Source organism: Phalacrocorax carbo, chromosome 2 (assembly GCF_963921805.1).
Source record: "Phalacrocorax carbo chromosome 2, bPhaCar2.1, whole genome shotgun sequence".
Classification (NCBI taxonomy): Eukaryota; Metazoa; Chordata; class Aves; order Suliformes; family Phalacrocoracidae; genus Phalacrocorax; species Phalacrocorax carbo.
Window position 1 is genome coordinate 98,512,176 of NC_087514.1, and position 20,394 is coordinate 98,532,569.

Here is a 20,394-nt window from a genome sequence, read left to right on the forward strand (position 1 = left end):
ATTGATGGAGCTACCACAGAGCTTCTGATGCCTACCAACCAAGCTCTGGGCCCTGTTCGTGAACAGAACTCCCACACACCCCCTCCACCCTTTCTACACACTTACCATAATGGTGTGATGTGGGAACAGGGCACGGACCGACTTCACAAACTCCACAAAGTGCTCTGAATAGCCGTTTGCCACATCCAGGCAGATGTATCTGATAGGTGGAATGGCCTCTAGAATACTTGTTAACTTGTCCAAATCAGCTTTTCCACTACCTGAGCTTGCTGCTACATGCTAGAAAGACAGGGAGAACAAAAGGGAGTAGTAGTTTGTAAAAACTGGGATAAACACACACTTCATATGTCTCTTTCTGCATAGTCTTGGGAGGACTTGTGCTGGAAACTAGTAAAAATCATACTACATAATATGAAATTAATACCTTATTGGGAATATCAATGTATCATTTCTGATCTGTTTAAAGGCTCTAAAATAAATCAAAATTAGCATTTTATCAGCTCTTCATTCACAAGTGGATTCTCATATGCAAATATGGTCACCTGAGATGGATGAAGGTTCAGCCACACCCAAATTAACACAAACACAGAAGAAGCCCTAATTTGGTATATTTCCAGGAAGGTCGAGTGGCAAGATTTGGGGCACTGTCAGAGAGAGGAATCTGGGTCTTTGAGTTCACCAAACACTCGCTTGATCTACAGAATCACAAAGTAGTTGAGTTTGGAAAGGACCTCTGGAGACTGTGTAGTCCAAGCCCCTTGCTCAAGCAGGGTCAGCCACCGTTGAAAACAAGCAGATTGCTTCCTCCTTTGTCTTCCTATGAGTTCTTTCCAATACAAAAATAGTTTCCACAGCTGTTGGCCCCCAAAACCTCTGCAGAGATCCAAGGTCACAGAGCAAGTCAGTATTTAATCACTAGGATATCCACAAATGAGCTACATGCCAAAGTGTTCAGACACAGGATGTTCCTGGGACCACTTTCTACCCTACAGTGGCATATAAGCAACCCTCATGAACCTATGTGATAGACTGGCTTTCAGACAATCCTGTATTCAGTACTCTTTATAATACAATTCTAAAATGTGCCACAGGTAAAGATACAATACAGCTGAGTGGTATTCCTTTCTATGAGGGCTTCTCCCTCATCAGCACTACCACAGCTCCCAACAGCAACAGAAGCATGGCAGTTAGACCTATTCCCAAGTATTTCCTCCTTCTTTGTTCAGGATACTTCTCTGTTTCCATTCCAGGCATATATAAACTTTGGTTTTTTGCATCTTAATATAAGCACTTTCATAATCGACTCACATAGCTGTTCTTTTTAAACCAGGACAAGCCACTTGCCTTGATGCATTTAAAAACAGCAAATATCTTCATTCCCCAAAACCTCACTTGACAACAGTTTCCCAAGAGACTCCAGTGTATGTGAGTTCTGAACAAAGCAATAAACCATAATAATTTACAGTATGAAAATGTACCTCAAGGCATTCTGGGTGATTGGCAGCAAACAGTTTCCATTCTTCTAGAGAATAATGCTTGTGAATTGCAGTGAACATTGTATGCTAGCAAAAATAAGAAAACTGATATTAATGTCTGAGTTAGTCATCTTTCTCTCAGCTGCAGAATAACAAGATATCAGAAATTCCCATTTTAAGTATAGGCTCATCCTGCTTGAAAGAAACAGTAACAGACCAGGCAACTCGAAGTGGCTCTTCAAAGGTAACTTAGCATGCTTAGCCGACCTTTCAGCATCAGGTTTCTGATGGTCAATATTTGTAATGTGCTTTAAGCACTGCAAGAAATTAAGGTGAACCTTGAGGCCAGATGCTAATTAACTAGTGACTCCTGACTGCCGCAGCTTTATCCAGTAACCTACACTTTCAAAATTGTTGTCAGGTAATAATTTTTTTCTGAAGGGAAAACAATATAGACCTCAAAAACTAAGCTCCAGAAGCTCCACCTGAAGCTGAGCTATAGCCAGGATGGAAGCTTCCCAGTAAGCATCTCCACTGAAACTATCTTATATCTGGAGCCCTGTCTCTGGTAACTGTATTGCTATAAAAGCACAGCTGCTTTGCAGTGAAACCACACCACCTTGTTCTGGATTTTTTAACTCGTGCGCCCCTGTTCTCCAACAAACATAACTAAAAATTAACAAAGGCTGCTCCCTGTCACCCAGTGGCTTCCCAATTGTCGCAGAAATAAGAATCAAGACTTACTTTTGCCATAACCACAGCCATTTCAAATGTCCCCACAGTGTCCATGTTTGCCACTATAATGGGAATTCCTGTGTAAGTCTGTTTGGAGTTGCGGAAGGTGAAGGTGCACATGAGGTCAACCTGGAATGAATAGGCACACATTCTTTTAAGTAATTATTTACAACCTAAGAAGAGTTTTGCCATTGACTTCAGACACAGCATGTTTGGACACCGCTTCTGAATCTTCCTCGCATTTCCAACTCCTCCACCTTTCATTCTACTATTACCTCACTTAATTTATTTATTTTGTTACAACTTCTGCCTTCCAAATAAGAAAGAAAATACAAAAGTAAAATAATGTTTTCTGAGTTCTTGCTGAAGAAAATGAGAATCAAAACTTGGAAAAAAAAAAAGTCAGAAGGGATTGGAAAGGAAAGGATGGACAATAAGGACTGTGGATTATTTTATACAGAAGTAACCTCGGCTGTTTGTTTGGCTGCCTGAGAAACCCAAGTTGAAGTCCTAACTCCACGGAAGCCAGAACTGAAACTCCCTCTGTCCCCAGGGCATAGAGGGCTTTGTCCCAGTCCTTAATGTAAATGACAATATAATAAAGCAAGCTCTTACTTTTGGCTATGGTTACCAGCACTCTTGGCATATAATATTAACAATCATACCCTGGCTTATTAAACCATGAAGCTGCTAGTTAATTTCTTACAACTGCGTCAGCCCTCACCTTCAAAGTTATTTCTTCTTTAGCATCATCAAATGATCATGGTAACATCAGGCATTTTGTTCCTTACATTTGCAAGAGGTAATATCAAATTTAGATCAGTTCCTGCTGGTCTACTTAGCATCTTGCAAATGAGGAAGAGAAAAACCCTCTAAGAAATGCACAGCTGTAAGATATTAGGTTAGTTTCTTTAGTAACAGTGAAAATGAAGGCTCTTTCATAGTTTTCATTACTCCTCACTTCAATCTCAGTCCAGGAACATTCAGAGACCTGAATTGAACTGAAATCCATCACCAGAAAGGAAGCAATACAAAGAACACAGCACTTTGATTATCTATTTGTAACATATTTTGAGCACTGCACACATTGCAGGCTACATTCTGACTGATTAATACAGTGGCGGGTTTATTCCTGATTTGTATAAGAGAAAGAACTTGGTGCCTCAGAGATACACTCTCGTTTTGTGTAAGTTCATAAGGGAAGGGTCACTATGGTGAACAAGTTAAGACACATCTTAATGGAGACGCACCCTTCTTCCCATTTACTATCAGAAAGGCCCAATTCTCCACCTATCACTGATGACATAACATTCTTATGGGAATTTCAGCTGCAGCTAACATGAGAAAAGAGTATGAAGAAGATAGGTCTGAAATAAGTATGAAAACGTAATGTATCTTACTCCCTTTTAATGCAATTTATTAACTAGAACCACGGAAAAAAAACACAGAGTATTGCACAACCAGTTCTACACGACAACAGTACCAGAACAACTGCCCTACAGTTTTACAGAGGAAAACCATCTCTTTCAAATGAACTTAAGAAAGAAGCAGAGAGGAAGAGTATGTTTAAGAAAAGACTGAGTCAAGATGCAAAGCTATGCACAGAACATGAGGCCATTACTCTTTCAGTGATTCTCACCTCCACTTACTGTAACTTCTCATACATGACCTCCTTTAGCCAGCCAGCCAGATGGATCTCATGCAATTACCCACACAACTAATAATACGGTAATGGCAGGCATTTATGAGGGATCATTGTGGGGCTGCCCCTAATGAGGCTTTTGTACTATAAGAACAGGAGAAATGGCACACTGCGTTGAAGATGTTTATGTGGTGCCCTAGTTCTCCAAACAGCCACTACCAGGTGCCTGGGAAGGGAACATAAGAATGAGGCAAGTTCTGAAAGACTCTTTCCCTAGCCTACCTTTCCAGGTCCCAAGAAGCTGATGTTTAGAGACCTTCGAAGACAAAGGTCTCCTCCAATCCACTGTGCTAAATAGCCACTCATAGACAAAGAACTTGCCTTGTAGGTTTTTTTATCCTTCACACCTTTAGCCTCTCCAACATCCCATAGCAATAAATACCAAAGATTAATTATACGCTGCATAAAAACTACATTTGCCTGATAATTACATTCAGTGCTTCCTACTTCTTGTTTTGAGAGAGACAATCAACAGCCACTTCTCAGTTTCACCTCTTCCATTCCACTCCTCACTTCATAGATTTCTAGCATATCCTCCACAGATGCTGCTCTCCATACTGAATAGTCCTAGTATGTTTAGTTTTTCCTCATGTGGAAACCAGTCAATCCTGGCTGCCATTCTCTGTACCTATTTTAGCACATTATGCTGTTCTTGTGAAGGGATCACCAGAACTGTGTTCTCAAGATGAACATACCAAGGAGCATCACAAAGCTAATTTTTCCCTTAGTTCCTCTAGTAGCAATTTTTACCATTTCTTTATAGAATCATAGAATCATTAAGGTTGGAAAAGACCACTAAGATCATCAAGTCCGTCAACCCAACACCCCCATGCCTCCAAAACCATGTCCCGAAGTGCCATGTCTACAGATTTTTTAACACCTGCAGGGATGGTGACTCTACCACCTCTCTGGGCAGCCTGTTATCTCTTTCCTGAGTGGTAACAGCTAATTTACAGCTCATTGTTCTATGCATTATGAGAAAATAAATTCTGACTCTAGAAGCCACTCACCATCACTCAACAACAGTAAAAGTTTCTTTAGAAAGAAAATCATGAAATGTGTTTTATAACTTCTACCTAGACCTTCGACACACAAAAGTACTAGGTCATTGGCTATTCTGTTAAAGCCCCTGGACTTACTTGAATTTACAAATTTAAATTAATGACTAAACTTCCTGCAGGATACTTGTCTGGTGAAATTAAAATGGACAGCTTGCAGAGGCAAGTCCAGCAAAGACAAGAATAGCAGACTACGTGAGTACCAAGACCCCACAGACAGATAATGCTGCTCTTGCTCCAATCATTGCTTTAGCCAACCTTGACACTTGAATTCAAGGTTCAGATTTAATGGTATCTTTTCAAAAAGAGAAAGCAATCATGGAAAATGAAGACAGTGCAAGGAATCAAAACCAAATACCAACATAGCAGACCTACAAGAAGAGCTAAAAACACCCCAAACTGCCTCTCTAAGAAGCTGACTTAATCCTAGATACTGCATAAAAAGCTATCCTTGGGCAAAATGAGGCATTCACACCAGAGAAGCAGACACTTGCTGATATAAGCTTCAAAGCAGCAGCTTGCTGGATAACAGGCACTGTAGTATGCTGCCTCTGTTCCTCTGCCAGAACTATTTATTTATATTCTTGTTTTGAAGCAGACTGGGGCTGTCTATTTCAGATCTGGCTCTCACAGACACTGTTTATTCCTGTTGCTACAGCCTCAGTGATGGTGTCCAATTTCTTAACCTTCGTCGGTTTTCACTGACCTCCTCATGACATGCACTTTTTCTCATGTGAAATGTTTTTAACAGTCCATCATAGCCGCCCGTTACAACCCTGGCATATCAGCTCGAGTTCCTCCTATCGTTTTCCCTTCCCAGCAGCCCTTCTTTCCACAGCCTGCATGCAGCTAAATATACAAGACACTGCACTTGAAGGAGCCATGTGTCACTTGATGGAGCACAGCTCCACCTGTTTGCCAGGCCAGCACAGTGAATTTTAAAGAGGGCCATAGATCTCCAAGCAAACGGCTGGAAAGGCCCGACAGGCCTTAGGAGCAGTAATTGCACACAACGAGGAGTTACTCAGCCAGGACACAGTTCTTTGTAAATTAAAAATGACTAGCCTGAGATTACCTTTCTATTGAGGGGATCTCTCCAATCTTACACCTTCATAACAGCAAAAAAACTTTGCTTAGTTGCTGCCCTTAAAATCCCTGGCCATAGGCCCGTAATAAATGTGTCCATCCTGCTTCTCTTTCCACTCTTGTCTTTCTACCTCACTTGATTTGTCTCAGTCTCTCTCTTACAACCCCTGGAGAAAAGCTTAATCCTCTTTCCATCCCCCAACACGACGTAATTCCTTCATTAGTCAAACTAAATCCTTTGTTAACCTTGGGGTTACACGAGGTAAACAAGAAGGCACCTTCAACCCCGAGGCAGCCATCTTTTTTTTGCGGAGGCAATCCTCATGGGATTTCCTGGGGGGGTCTTTCCTGATCCCTGCTGAGAAGAAAGAAAAAAAAAAAACTACAGCAATGTCCTGGCTTTTGGTGGCCCTGGGCCAGCAGGGACCACAGCAGGGAGTCCTGGGCAGCCTCTGAGGTGGGATGGCTGGGCTCTGCTGGCATAGGTCACACAGCAGCAGCAGGGGTTAACATGAGGGTGAAAGGCACCCCACCGCCCCAGGTTTCCACCTGACGGGATCCCAGCCCCGGGGCAGGATACTTAAGCATTCCGCAGCATCTTCGCTTGTTGCTTTTTATTACTGCTATTTTTTTAAAAAGGCGCATGTTAGTTACTCAGTAGCAGCACCGCACGCAAGTCCTGGGGATGAGGGTGAAGCTGCCAGCCGGCCCGCCCGAGCTGCGGGGCTCGTAACCGGACACCCCCTTCCCGGGAGACGGGCTGGCAGAGCTGTCGGTTCACCTCTGCCCCTTCAGCAGGCAGCCCCCACAGAAACCGGAGGTCACCCCCCGCTCAGGGCCGCAGAAATCCGCAGAAGCACCTGTTCGGAGCAAACTATTCACCACCCCCCACCCTCCCAGCTTTTTATATTTGCTGAGGAGCGGGGGAGGACAGCGCGGCACCGGCTTGCAGCGCCCGCCTGCTTTCTGCTCCGCCAGGGCCGAGGCTCGCCTCGCCTCGGGGCGGGGGGGACACGCCGCTGTATCCTTAACCCCGATCCCCTCCTCCTCCTCCTCTTCCTCCTCCCCGGAGCAGCAACATCATCCATCCCGCCCCCCCCCCCCAGGCAAAGGGCGTTTCGGTCGGGGAGGGCACTGCTACGTTAGAGTGGGGAATAAAAGTAAACAGGGAAGGGAAGGAGGATTAAGGAAGTTAGGCGTTGAGAATGGAGAAAAAGCATGCTGGGTTTGAATGCCCCCACCTCTGATCTGCTTTTGAGGCTGCTTCTTTTAGGTCTGAGCAAGACATCTTTAAAGTCCAGTTTGAGGTCTGCGTCTACCCGGGGCATCTTGCTGGGGTGGCGGGGGCCGGGGCCCTCCTGGCGGCGGCGGCAGTGACGGCCCCCCTGCGCTCGCTGCGCTCCGCTACACCGCGCCGCCTGCAGAGCCCAGCCGGCCAAAGCCGGCGGGTCGCGCACGGAGCGTATTTATAGGGCGCGGGGAGAGCGGCGCGGCGGCCCGGGCACCATCACTTTATTAGGAGAGGGTTGTTTTTAGCTGAGTAGCCGGATGCTCCCCTGTCCCTTTCTCCCGCTGTAACCACCCCGGCTTCTCCGCCGGGCTGGGCACGCCGTGTGTGGCGGCGGGGCCGGGAAGGGAGATGGGGACGCGGCTCCCGCCCGGGCAAGGAGAAGTGCGGGCAGGGCCGGCGGCCTTAAGGACAAACCAAGGGCAGAGGAAATGGCGCCTCTGAGCGATGGAGTGGGGCGGCGCCGCTGTCGCCGCCGCTGCTGGGTGTGGGAGCGCGGCGCTGCCGGGCGGCCGCTGAGGGACTGAGCTGACATTTTGCCCGCCCCGGGGCGGCGGTTGCGGACCGACGGTTGCGGATCAACCGCCGCCCCGGGGCGGGGGTGGCCCTGAGGAGGCGGCCACACGGAGTGGGGCTGGCGACGCGCCGCACGGTTTTTCGGGTGGCTGCGGCACGGCTTAAAACTTTGTGCCTCCAACCTTATAAAGGGCCAACCTTTGGTCTCCCTGGGATCTGGTGGAAATCCGGCTTTCCGGGGTGCTCCGCTCTGAACCCAAACCTGGTCCCCTCCCTCCCTTGTCATCCTCTGGTAAAACTGAGCGTTGCCCGGCTCCTTGAACCCTTCGAGCTGGTTCCCCATCTGACTGTACAGCAAAGGGCTGGAGCTTTTTTTGTTCGTTTTTCAACGTTTTTGGCGTTAGAAACGTTGAGAAATGTGCAGCTGGTTGGTCATAGGAGAGCAGTCACAGCACCAGCCACCTGGAGCTGCCTCTGCACAATAATTTCCTATTTTAGTACATGTAGAGAAGCAACGGGGGTGGGGGGGGGTGGGATGTGTGTGTTTGCCCTCCGTAGCATAGAGGAGCCTGATTTGTGACTATATGATCAGTTTCTATGGCTAGCCACTGTTCAACATGCAGTTGCAAAACCCCTGTAGCAACAGAATTACACGTGCTGGGTCCATCTACATCCATTGGAACAGGGATCAATACAAGGTTACCAGATATCATATGAGATGACTCTCACAGGAGCTTTGAGCCTTAAAGTCTAATTAATTATGAAGTCAGCGGGTTGTAAGGTTTGGACTTCTTTGGAAGATGCATGAGCTAAGCCTTGTCAGTGACTGGCAACTGAAGCTCGGGAGGGTTGTGGCTGGCTTCCCTTCCTCAGACACATCACAGGATAATGTAGTGCTCTCTTCTTTATCTGAGTGTTGCACACATCTGGTCAACACCCTGCCTCCAGCAGAGGTCTTTTACACCTCTTTACCCAAGCGTCCCAGATAAATCAATATGACCGAGCATGAGGCCTGGGCTTTATGCAGCAGGCAGGTCATTTGAGTGTTTGCAGTTTTGAATGTCCAGATTGAAAGGCACTGAATCTGGTTTCTGGAGAGCCTTGAGGCTTCAGAACTCCAGATAATGTTCCAGGAGAGCCTTGCCACTGTGGGTGTTTCTCATAGAAATATTCAGGTGAAACAGGACCTTTATAATTAGTCTCATCTGCATATAAGAGGCCATTCACTTGGTTTCTCCACTGGATTCAACAATAGAACTACTAAAATGTGTCCTTCAGACAGATAGTCACATCTCACACCATTTACTGTTCAGTAACAAATTAGTGTTTTGTTCAGGAGCAGAGAGTATTGATGACAATGGGTTTTGTGAAAGTAGCATGCCTGTAGCAGAGCATTGAAAATGGAGAAAAAAGAAATGCCTTCTGTCCGTGCCTGGCACCATGTCTTCTCTTTGCCCTCATGGCAGCATGTGATGCTGAGAAGAAAGAAAGAAGCTACTGCGCTGCACTGTGAATGCAAAAAGTCAGCACTGTCATGGGGAGTAGGAGATGGAGGCTAGCAATGATTCTTGTAAGCCCCAGAAAATCATGCCTGATGCTGTTTTCATTTTCCATATTTTAATTTTAGTTTCTACTCACAGGACTCACCATGCTATTTTTTCTGTAGATTACAGTATCTGCTAATAGCTGATATTCTTCCCATGTACATGTACCAACAGACTAGTTGGGTGTCTCAGATCAGCTCTGGTCATCTTGAAAATTTACAAAATCTTCCAGTTTCTCACTTCAGGATATACTTTCTGTAATTAAAATTACGGTTTCTTGCTGAACCACCTCTGTCTTTTTCAGTGTCCTTTCTGAAGTGTGGACACCAGAAAGGCTGTGATCAGTAATCACATTAATATCACAGCCAGAAATGAAATTCACCTTGTTATGTATCTTTGCTATTCCTCTTTACACCTGCAGTGATCCCATGCTACCTCTTTGTGCTATGGAAGAAAGAGCTGTTCAGCCAGGCTGTATGCAGTTTTGGTATCTATCCTGTAAGTGCAAATGAGCTATTACTTATTTCAGAAACTAGCATATGTAAATTATTCCAGCTACTTTCTTTCAGAGCTGTTCTTTTCTCTACTTAGTTGTTTTATATTTATACTTAAAAGCAGATGGAACAATGCACTCAGAAGAGAATTTATCAGCCACTGTAGCTGAAAAGTCCAATGCCAGCTTCATGGGTTTTCTGACAGTTTCCTGAGCTTGTTGTTTTTGAGAAGAGGGAGAAGTGGTCATAATAATGCAAAGAATTATAACCATATCTCAAGAAGTATCCATTTGATTTCAGCCTATGATTACATAAAAGTTATTGTTGTCCTTGTGATTTTCATCCTTGTAATTGTAAATACTGTTGTATTTAATAACAGAAATTAATTCACAAATGGGACGTGGTGACAAAGGACATGGAAGAGCCAGGGGTACTCATTGGAGTCTTCACCTTGGTCTTCCCTGGTAAGATTTACCTCAGGAATCCCAGGCCTCTGAGACCCATGGGAAAGTCAGGAGCAGTAAAGACTTACCCTCAGAAGAGCAGGAGGGGCGGGGAGAGGGGAAGGCTTCCTGGGGACTAGAAAAAGCAAGTCAGTCCTGCCTTTGAGAAGAGCAAGAAGGAGGAAGGATCTGGGGAACTACAGGCTAGTCAGCCTCACTTTGATGCCTGGGAAGGTGACAGAACAAACAATCCTGGAAACCATTTTCAAATGCATGAAGGGCAAGAAGGTGACTGGAAGCAGCTGGCATTAAGTTACAAAGACAAAATCATGCTCAGCTAACCTGATTACCTTCTACGATGAAATGACTAGTTTGGTGGATGAGGGGAGAGCAATGGATGTTGTTTATTTTGACTTTGGCAAGGCTTTTGACAGACTCCCATAGTATCTTCATAGACGAACTGAAGTGCAGACTAGCTAAAAGGACAGTGAAGTGGCTTGAAAACTGACTGAACTGCTGGGCTTAAAGTGTTGTGATCAGTGACATGAAGTCCAGCTGGTGTCTGCCATTTTTGGTGTTCCAGGTTAATTGTATATGGCTGGAGAGGTGGGCCTGTGAGAACTTCATGAGGTTCAACAAGGCTAAGTGCAAGGTCCTGCACCTGGGTTGGAGCAACCCCTGATATCAATACAGGCTGGGGGATGAAGGGGTTGTAAGCAGCTCTGTGGAGAAGGACTTGGGGGTACTGGTGGATGAAAAGCTGGGCATGAGCCGGCAATGTGTGCTTGCAGCCCAGAAGGCCATCCGTATCCTGGGCTGCGTGAAAAGCAGTGTGGCCAGCAGGTCGAGGGAGGTGATTCTGCCCCTCTACTCCGCTCTGGTGAGACCCCACCTGCAGTGCTGCGTCCAGCTCTGGAGCCCTCGGCACAGGAAAGACATGGACCTGCTGGAGCGGGTCCAGGGGAGGGCCACAAAAATGATCCAAGGGCTGGAGCACCGCTCCTATGAGGACAGGCTGAGAGAGTTTGGGTGTTCAGCCTGGAGAAGAGAAGGCTGCAGGGAGACCTTATTGCAGCCTTTCAGTACTTAAAGGGGACTTAGAAGAAAGATGGGGACAAACTTTTTAGCAGGGCCTGTTGTCATGGGGCAAGGGGTAATGGTTTTAAACTAGAGGAGGGTAGGTTTAGACTGGATATAATGAAAGCATTTTTTACAATTAAGGTGGTGAAATCTGGAACAGGTTGCCCAGAGAGGTTGTGGAGGCCTTATCCTTGGAAACATTCACAGTCAGGTTGGATGGGGCTCTGAGCAAGCTGACCTAGCTGATTATGTCCCTGCTCACTGCAGGGGAGCTGGACTAGATGATCTCTAAAGCTCCCTTCCAACCCAAACCATTCTATGATTCTGTGTTTCTACATGGCATTAAGAACACCCCTTTTTATCCATGCTTGGTTTTCTTCTAATTTAAATAAGAACACTTTCCTCACCAACTCCTTGGTGCTAGAAAGGGTAGTCAGTGGTAACCTTAAAGTATGTGTACTTCTGAGCACCAGAAACACCTTTAGGGTAAATGCTTAATGAGGTTGTCATGATTTATCAACATAAACTCTGGTCACAGCAGATGCACAGCTGACACAACTGAAGGTACATGCTGACTTCTTCGCTGTGGTTCCTAGGAAAATCCTATAGCCTCATATAGCTCCACACAGACAGCCTGTAACATAATTAGCGTGTGTGTTTAAGGAGTGTGGTGAGCAGTAGTGAAAGCGTTGCTCAGCTGGCAAGTGTTCCCACAAACTGTGTTACAAGCTCCCAGCAAAACCCAATATCTGGAAGGAACAACATGCCACAGGATATGTGTGATGAAGATCTTTCACTGTTAAAGAGAAGCAGTAGGTTTGGGAAAAGAGCCTTGTTTTCCTTAGGAGAAATATAAATCACTTTTATTATTCTGTTTGAATTTGGGCATTATCTACACTGAATAGCATTTCCCCATCGGTGGATCAAGAGACCTAACTTGGCAAACCCTGCAAATGCAAGCAGAAGACTCCTTTTGGTTGTGGAGATAAGGGGGTTTCTCTGAACTATCACTACAATTACAGCATCGACACTAGGGCTTTTGCTGGCCTTGATAGCCACCAGAAGTGGGAGGAGTAGGGCTGATGCCCCTGACTTACACACCTGTGTCGAGCAGACTTCAGTCACCTGCATGAAGATCACTTGCTATGAAGGGAAGACCTGCGTGCCATAAGTATTTTCAGTAATTTCAAAGGTCTTAGGGTAGACCACTAATCATAAGCTGAGTTTAGTAGGACAAGCTCACAGTCAAGGTACAATTTACTTAGGAGTAGGTGATAGTATCCATTCACATTTGATTTCTGCAGGTTTCAAATGCTAATTATAAGTAATCACAGCAATTAATCATTAATGAGACTCTGACCTTCCTTGGCTTATGAAATATGTTTAGAGTCTGGCTGTGCTGATAAATAAAATGGACCAAGCCCAATCTCTGTCCCTGCAAGGCAAGGGACAGTGTTGCTTACGTGTAGCATCCATTTAGATGCCATATGTGAACTTCAAGGCTGTGAACTGCATATTGGGAACAGTCTGATGCTGTTCCCTGAACCGTCCTCATACTACCTGGAGGAGTGCTCGCTGGCCAGGTTGTCTAAGGGAGTGTAATACTAATTAAAGATTGCAGACCATGGGATGGTAGAGCTTATGGCCATGCACTTGTCCAGTTTGGTTTACTATAGGGCTTTACTGTTATGAAAAAGGTCTGTAGATTTTATTTAAATGGGACAAAACCTATTGTATACTATCCATTGTGACCTGGCATTTCTGTAAATTACATCCAAGTCCCACATACTCTAAAAGAAAGTGAGAAACTCTCCATGGAAATTTTAAGCCATCTCACAGGATTGAACAGGTATTCTGTTGCTGCTACAGAACTTTGTGTACAGAACCAGCCTCTCCTCAGTGGTGTCCACTGGCAGAATGAGAAGCAATAGGCACAAACTGAAACACATGAAATTCCATCTGAACGTAAGAAAATGCCTTTTTTTTTTTCCTGTGAGGGTGGCAGAACAAGGGCACAGGTTACCCAGGGAGGCTGTGGAGTCTCTGACCTTGGAGATTTTCAAAACCTTACTGGACACGGTCCTGAGCAACCTGCCTTGGCTGAACCTGCTTGAGCAGGGGTTGGACTGCATGATCTTAAAGAGGTCCCTGCTAACCTCAGCCACTCTGTGACTCAGTGGTTCTGTACATTACTTTGTCATTAGAGAGTATCTTCCCTTGCGAGATCTCAAGAGGCTTTAAAACTTAAAGTAATTGAGTTCTTTATTTGATGGTCATAGGCATCGTTAAAGCTCGTTTTTGTGAGAGGAAGGCATGAAAAGACAAATTCAGGGGTGAAGCAAAATCCTATCCAAGTTACACACAGAACTCTGTTGATGATCTTACACTGGCCTTATAGCAGTAGAACACTTCTGACTTCAGTGGAGTTGTCGCTGCTTAATACCACCACAAGGAGAAATAGGCTGTGGAGTAAATTCGTCAGGGACAAGTGGGAAAGCACCATAGCCTACATTGATTTGGCACTACTAGCAAGTTGCCTTCAGGCAGCAAATACAACAGACTCGCTCCTGTTAGCATCACTAGGATTTGATACCACCAAAACGTGGTGAAATTTGGCCTTGAGTTGTAAGCCCTCATGGCCGAAGTCATACAGAGAGTCATTCTTAGGGTTGGTACTGAAACCAAAGAGGAGTTCTCAATGCTCATCTCAGGGTATGTTCAGCCTGGAAGAACTCCATGTCTTGCTCTCTGTTCAAGCTCCTCCTCTGCTCTCATGAGTTTTTGTCTCTGTGTTGTATACACATTGCCTGCGGGCCCACAAAGCCAGTTCTTCATCAGCCTCCTCCTAGCTGCACCCAATGAGGTTATCCACAACACCACAAAGCTCTGTAGGAAAAGGGCTCTCAGACAACAGACCCTATCTATTCTTGTTCCTTACACCTCTGAAAAAGTTCCTTGGTGTGACATTTGTGGCTCCTTGGACTCCTTTTGGGAGGCGTGGGCATTTCTAGGCCTTTCCTGTGTTTTCTTCCTTCAGAATCTTGCTTTGGCCCTGGAGTCTCATGCATGCCCATGTTTTTGCATCTGTTGTTCTCTAAAATCATTAGACAGCCTGCCTACTTGGCCTCCCCATCTCAGACCAAGGGGATGGAGGTCTTTTGTCTTGACTGGACATAAGCTGATTTAGCAGGATTTTCCAAACAATACTGGACCAAACAGCCACACAAGTGAGGTAGCAAAACTGCCTCAGTAAATAAGGAATTAAATTTCCAAATAAGCAAATAAAAGCAGTAGTGCACAATTGCAAAAGGATTTGGACTGAGAAGAACTCAGCAAAAATGAATTTCTGGTGTTGCCTGCATACCAGCTGATGATTTTTTGTCAGCAAATCACCTCCTGTCATGACAGTGCATGACAATTTCACCATGTGACAAGCCAGACTCTACTGGGTCTGGGCGTACCCCCTCCTACACCCAGTGTTTGCATTCAAACTTGGATGCAAGCTTCCACTTGAGCTTCATCCATCATTTCTAGCCTAGAAACTCCCAAGAATCCATTGTCAGTTCAACCGGCTCATGTAAAGAGAGGGTAATACTGGATTCAAGAAGCAATTTTGCAAAGTGTTTTTTTCACCAGAGGTTGATTTTACAGGATGCAATAGAGAAGTCACAGCACTGCTGGGGCAGCACAAATACTAATACTACAATTTGCCTCTTAATTTTTTTAATTTTCATTTTTAACATACCTGTATCAATATCCTGCTTCTTTCATGTTAACCTGTTTCTTATGGAATTAGTGAGTTGTAGATTTATCCCTGAGTTTGTGTTTCTCAGGATCAAAGTGGTTAACACCAAAAAGAAAAAAAATAGTTCTCTTGGGCTTAAGACCACTGGTTTGGTCAGTCCCTAGGGCATAAGACAGACTAAGGTCCTGAAAGTCTATTTCCTGCTTATGGAGAAGGGTCAGGACATTGCCTCTTTTAACCCTGGTGATTGTTTTTCTTGGTTTGGTGCCCATAGCCTGTTTGAATAAGCATGCTGCCATTGCTATATAAAAGAAGGCACATCATTAATTAAAGAAAACCCACTCTAAAACCAAATGGCATTCTCTTTATTTTCTGGGCTTTCCTTGACATTTTTTTCAAGGGGTGGAAATCTTGCTACAAATTTTAAACTGGAGAAATGTTTCTAAACTATGAACATCTGGTAATGACTAGCTTTCAAACCCAATTTAATCTTTATTGAAAGAAAGACTTAATAACTTTGCTGCCCAACTGCACCATCTACAGGCAAAAACACCCCCATGTTGATATTACAAAATGTTAGAACTGTATTAAGTGCTTTCTTTAATCATTGCAAATAATAAATAAAACTGTAATTTTCCAGTTTTAATCTCAGGAAGTATGAGGGGTTTAAAATTACATTTCCCAAAACTTTAAATGCCTCGTACACCTTGGCCGGGGAGATTTGCAGTTAATTTGCATCTTATCATGGGGAAATAGAAAACAGGATTGGCTTGGACCCTTATTGCATTTTAAGAGTTTAATGGGATGTAGATAAAAGCTGATGCATTTATCAGCTGTCAGTTACTTTTTCATAAAGACACCTACATAAGGATCATCACAGAATAGAATCGTAGAATACCAGGTTGGAAGGGACCTCAAGGATCATGATTAACATCAACTCAGTTGTCACCACTATGCCTCTCCTACTGTAATTCCTCACTGCCTAAAGTTAAAGATATTCTTAAAATGACCTAGAAAATGCTGCCTCTCTTTCCCACAGCAAATAAAACCTTGCTAAATATTCTCATATATCAGCATGATAAAATGGGAAGGGAAAATTCAATGCCTAAGAGCTTGTAAAATATGCACTAGTTTTGCAAGGCTGTTTAAAAAGTAAGGTTATTAGCATGTGAGGCCACAGTAGCTGCACATCCATAGCTACTGGCATATGTCTAACAGGCGGTTTGGGTGTCCTTGATATTTCAGTAATCAAATAGGACAAATATGATGTGAAACTCATGGATCAAATCTCATTAATTGCTCTCCTCCTTTTTAGGAAGAAAGCAGGTCCTCTTTAGCTGTTCTTTCCTTCTTGTGAACATGCATGTTTTTAAAAAATATATATATCCAGGGGTAAACTAATATGAAATACGGTCCTTAAAAGTGGTAGATAGATATATGCAGTCTGTCAAGAAAATTCAGAGGAATTTAAGGGATTTTGTTCTGGTAAGAGAACAAGAGGCTAAATTCAAGATCACTTCCCTACTTACATTTCAGTCTCATATGAAGTGCCTTTGCTGGAAAACTCTGTGGAGCAAGAACATTATTTGTCGCAGTGTGTATGCAGCACCCAGAGTCAGTAAGGCATGGATCCTGATTAGTCCTTTTGCATTAGTATAATTAATACTTCCTAAAATACTGCATATTTTTGGCCTGGTTTTCCTCATCCTTGCCTAACAAATTGTCTATTATTTTGCATTTTGCTTGTTGTCTACCTGTCTCTCCCTTTATCCCTTTTTCTATGCAGCAGTGCTGGTTTTTGATGTTAGAAGAGTTGGCATGTTTCACCCCTGTTGTCCATATTTCAGCAAAGGCAGAAGTCACTTCGTACATCATTTGGGGAGTGTTTTGGGATCCTTCAGAATGAAAAGTATGATATAAATATAGGATACCATTCATTCCCTTTTCTTCTGCAGCGCACACAGTGCTAATGGGTTTTGCTTTCATCTTGAGCTCCCCTGACTAAATTGTCAAACATCTCAGTAATACCGTGAATGTTTGCTTCAGGCACAGTCATAATCACTGTTCTGTTAGCTCCGTCCTTACAAAAGGATGGCTATTCTCTGGGCACACAATTGACTCTCCTACTACCAAATGCTTCTTTATTCTTATCATCCTCAATAGCTTCTCTTACAATTTCCCTTGAGTTTCCTTGCTTTGGTCTAATCCTCTGGATCTCATTCAGGTCCCATTTCCCATTTGCCATGTCAGTTCACCTGCTGTACATTGTAAAGTCTGTGCTGATCCTGTATCCTGAGCAAAAAGAGGGTATTTCTTTGGACTTCTGAGCCCTGTGTGTGTCTTTCTTCCTTCCACTGTGTTTAGATGGAAAAGGCTTTTCCTCTTTAGGCAGAGCGCTGTGAGGAAAGCAATAATCAGCTTCTCCAGGCTACCTAAGCAGCACCTCATTCTCTTCTCAGAAAGAAAGAGGCAAAACACAATTGCTTTTCTGAGCCCTTCTGCCCAGCTCTGTATGGAAAGGGAATAATTAGCCTCATTAAGCTACAGGGCCAGCAGCCCCTTGCCTTCCCTGCAATCCCCTTACTTGACCCCACTGTATTAGAGCTGCAGCCAGTCCCACAGTAAATACAGCTGAGTAGGCGAGCCGCTCCCAGCTGTGGCCACATCGCAACTCCCTGCTCTTTCTCATGCACTGCTGTGGCACCCACCCAAGGCTGCACAATTGGCCCTTAGAGAGCGCAGATGGTAAACGCAGAACATGGCGAGGCATTTCCTCACACTCCCCCTTTTTCAGTCCTCATTATTTTAGCTCAATTATTTTTGCTCCCCTGTTTCTGGACCCTCTTGCATTCAACTGCAGGCTACTTCTTTTCACCCTGACACACTGCTGTCAGGTGGTAATATATCGCTCATCCGAACAAGAGCCTGTCAAGAAAATCAATGAGTTGCACTGTCCCTTTGGGGCCAGGCAAACAAGTCTTGTTGAGTTTGTTAAATGAGATGTGTGGGGCTACACTGTCATGTGGGGAAAAAGATAGGAATAAATAAATGGCTATAAACATTTGATTTCCTGATGTCTGAAATTGATCCACTTGAACCACTGTGTCTGGTGCCCAGTTTGGCAAAAAGACACCTTTCTTTACTCCTGATTACCTTCCTAAGCCTACATTTGGGTTGCATTGGTGTAGCTACAAGCTACATTTGGTGTAGGAGACTGGTATATTCCATGGCATAAAATCTAGTTTCCCTCACTTACATAAGTGTAAACTGGGACTATGTCTGTAGGAGCCAGTGATAGTGTCATCACGTAAAACTCATGTGTTTATGATCAAAAGGAGTCCTTGTTTTTCTTTTCCACAACTCAGAACAGAGCTCAGAAATGCAGGACCATTTTGATATTTTAAAACCATTTGATATTTAATCAGAACAGAAATGTAGCATGTGAAGAACATGGGCATATATCTGAGGTGAGCTTTGGGAGACATTCATAATGAATTATGCTGATAAAGAACAGCTGTATTCTTACATCAGCAACCATGGGGACAAATACTTAATTTGCCTTCATTAATTTCCCAATTCTTTCCTGGCAAAAAGTCCAGAAATGCTTAGACTACAGATCTAATTGCCATGAGAAGAGTGTATACATTAAGATATCATATCAATTATTGGGCCATCGGATGTTATTATGAAAGCTGATTTCTCCTTCTGGAATGTTAAGAACTCCCTCCATGCCCCCAGCCTTGTCACTTTTTTTTAGTTGGCTACTAACAGGAGGTCTGGAGAAAAGAATGTGATAAAATGTTGATGATAACCTTCTTATTTGATAGGAGTCTGAGCCTGTTTCTGGATGTCAGCTGAGCAGGGCTGCACGCAGCTGTGAGGTGGAAGGGGGGAACAGAGTACAATGTTAATTCCCTTTTGAATCACAACAGTATGGAGGCCACAGTCTATTTGTCCCCCTGCTCACTCTAGATTGTGGAAAAAAAAACTGGTAATGGCTAGGTTTAAATTTACTGGCCCAAGTGTGGTTTAAAAAAAAAAAGGAAAATCAAACCAGTTGATCAGATGAACATGGGAAGTGAGTTGGGTGGTGGAGAAGGGTAATGGAGGGATGATGGGTTGTGTGCCAAATGTTTTTGAAGGGAGGATGTAGATTCCATTTATCATGCTGAAGAGGAGCACTGGCCTCTGCTACTATGGGGAGTGCAAGCCAGAGGGCAGGGAAAATGCCGTGACATGCTCAAAGCTCAACTGCCCCTGGCTCCCAATGAGCCATGTCATGCAACAGCCCATCCAGGAGGGGGCTTGCCACTGACTTCTAAGCCCAGTAGTGGCCCATGATAACATTGCAGGATGTGATGGGATATATGGTGGTGGGCTTGGCTGGAGGGGAAATACGTCCAAGATTTGTCTAGCCTGTCCATGCTGCAGATGGCGCCTTCTTCCTTTATATGCCTTTGATGCCAGAGCATAATGTGGGTTTAAATTTGCATTTTAGAGAACAATAGGGACATAGATATACGCAGAGTGCATATGTACAAAAACTATACATCACAAACACTCCTACTGCAGCAGCCTACAGACTGGGGAAATTATTAGGAACTGGTCAATATTCAAAGACCAGAATGGGACTCCAGTTACTGGGAAATGCAGGCTAAACTTCAGCGGGTATAGCTCTTCCGAAGGATGTAGACCGTATATTTATAATTGATCAAGTGCCTTTGAATGAGTCAAATTTTATTTCAGTGACAGGCAAATCAGAAATCTTGGCATTGTTTTTTGTCATGATGCAATCTTGACAAGTATATATGGCTGCTGCTTAAAAATTCCTACTGCATCATTGAAACACTTCCAGACACCACTTAATCAGGTGAAGATCTTAGCTCACTCCTTGTTCTCATTCAGGTTTGCCAATTATAGCTTGTCTAGAATTTTGTCTCCTCTTACTTGCAGATGTCTCTTCAATTCTTGCTAATTTCTGCAGCTAGACTGAGTAATCAGAACCAATGTTTCTGGCATGAATGGCACGTGCTTTCTCCCCATACACCATGCTGGCCACACTGGTGAGCTCCATGAGCTCGCCAGCCTGGCTGGATATAGGTCTGGCATTTTGTTTAGCATGGGCTGGGAGAGCTTGAGAGGTTGGAGTGCATGGCTGCATGGCACTCCTCCATTACATGGTACGGGTTACACAGCAGTACCAGGAGTGCCAGCTGTGTCGCTCCCCT

General features: G+C 44.2%; 1 protein-coding gene across 1 annotated transcript in view; it reads right to left on the bottom strand.

Annotated features, from left to right (window-relative positions):
- Nucleotides 1-7,781, bottom strand: part of GMPR (guanosine monophosphate reductase) — a 47,238-nt gene extending 39,457 nt beyond the window's left edge. Inside the window, exons 1-4 of the mRNA XM_064443639.1 lie at nt 7,298-7,781; nt 2,220-2,339; nt 1,479-1,562; nt 106-279 (exon numbers count right to left, since the gene is read on the bottom strand). Of these exons, the coding sequence (XP_064299709.1) occupies nt 106-279; nt 1,479-1,562; nt 2,220-2,339; nt 7,298-7,384 (465 nt within the window). The 5' untranslated portion in view covers nt 7,385-7,781. The remainder of the gene's footprint in view (nt 1-105; nt 280-1,478; nt 1,563-2,219; nt 2,340-7,297) is intronic.
- Between the last annotated feature and the right edge of the window lie 12,613 nt (nt 7,782-20,394).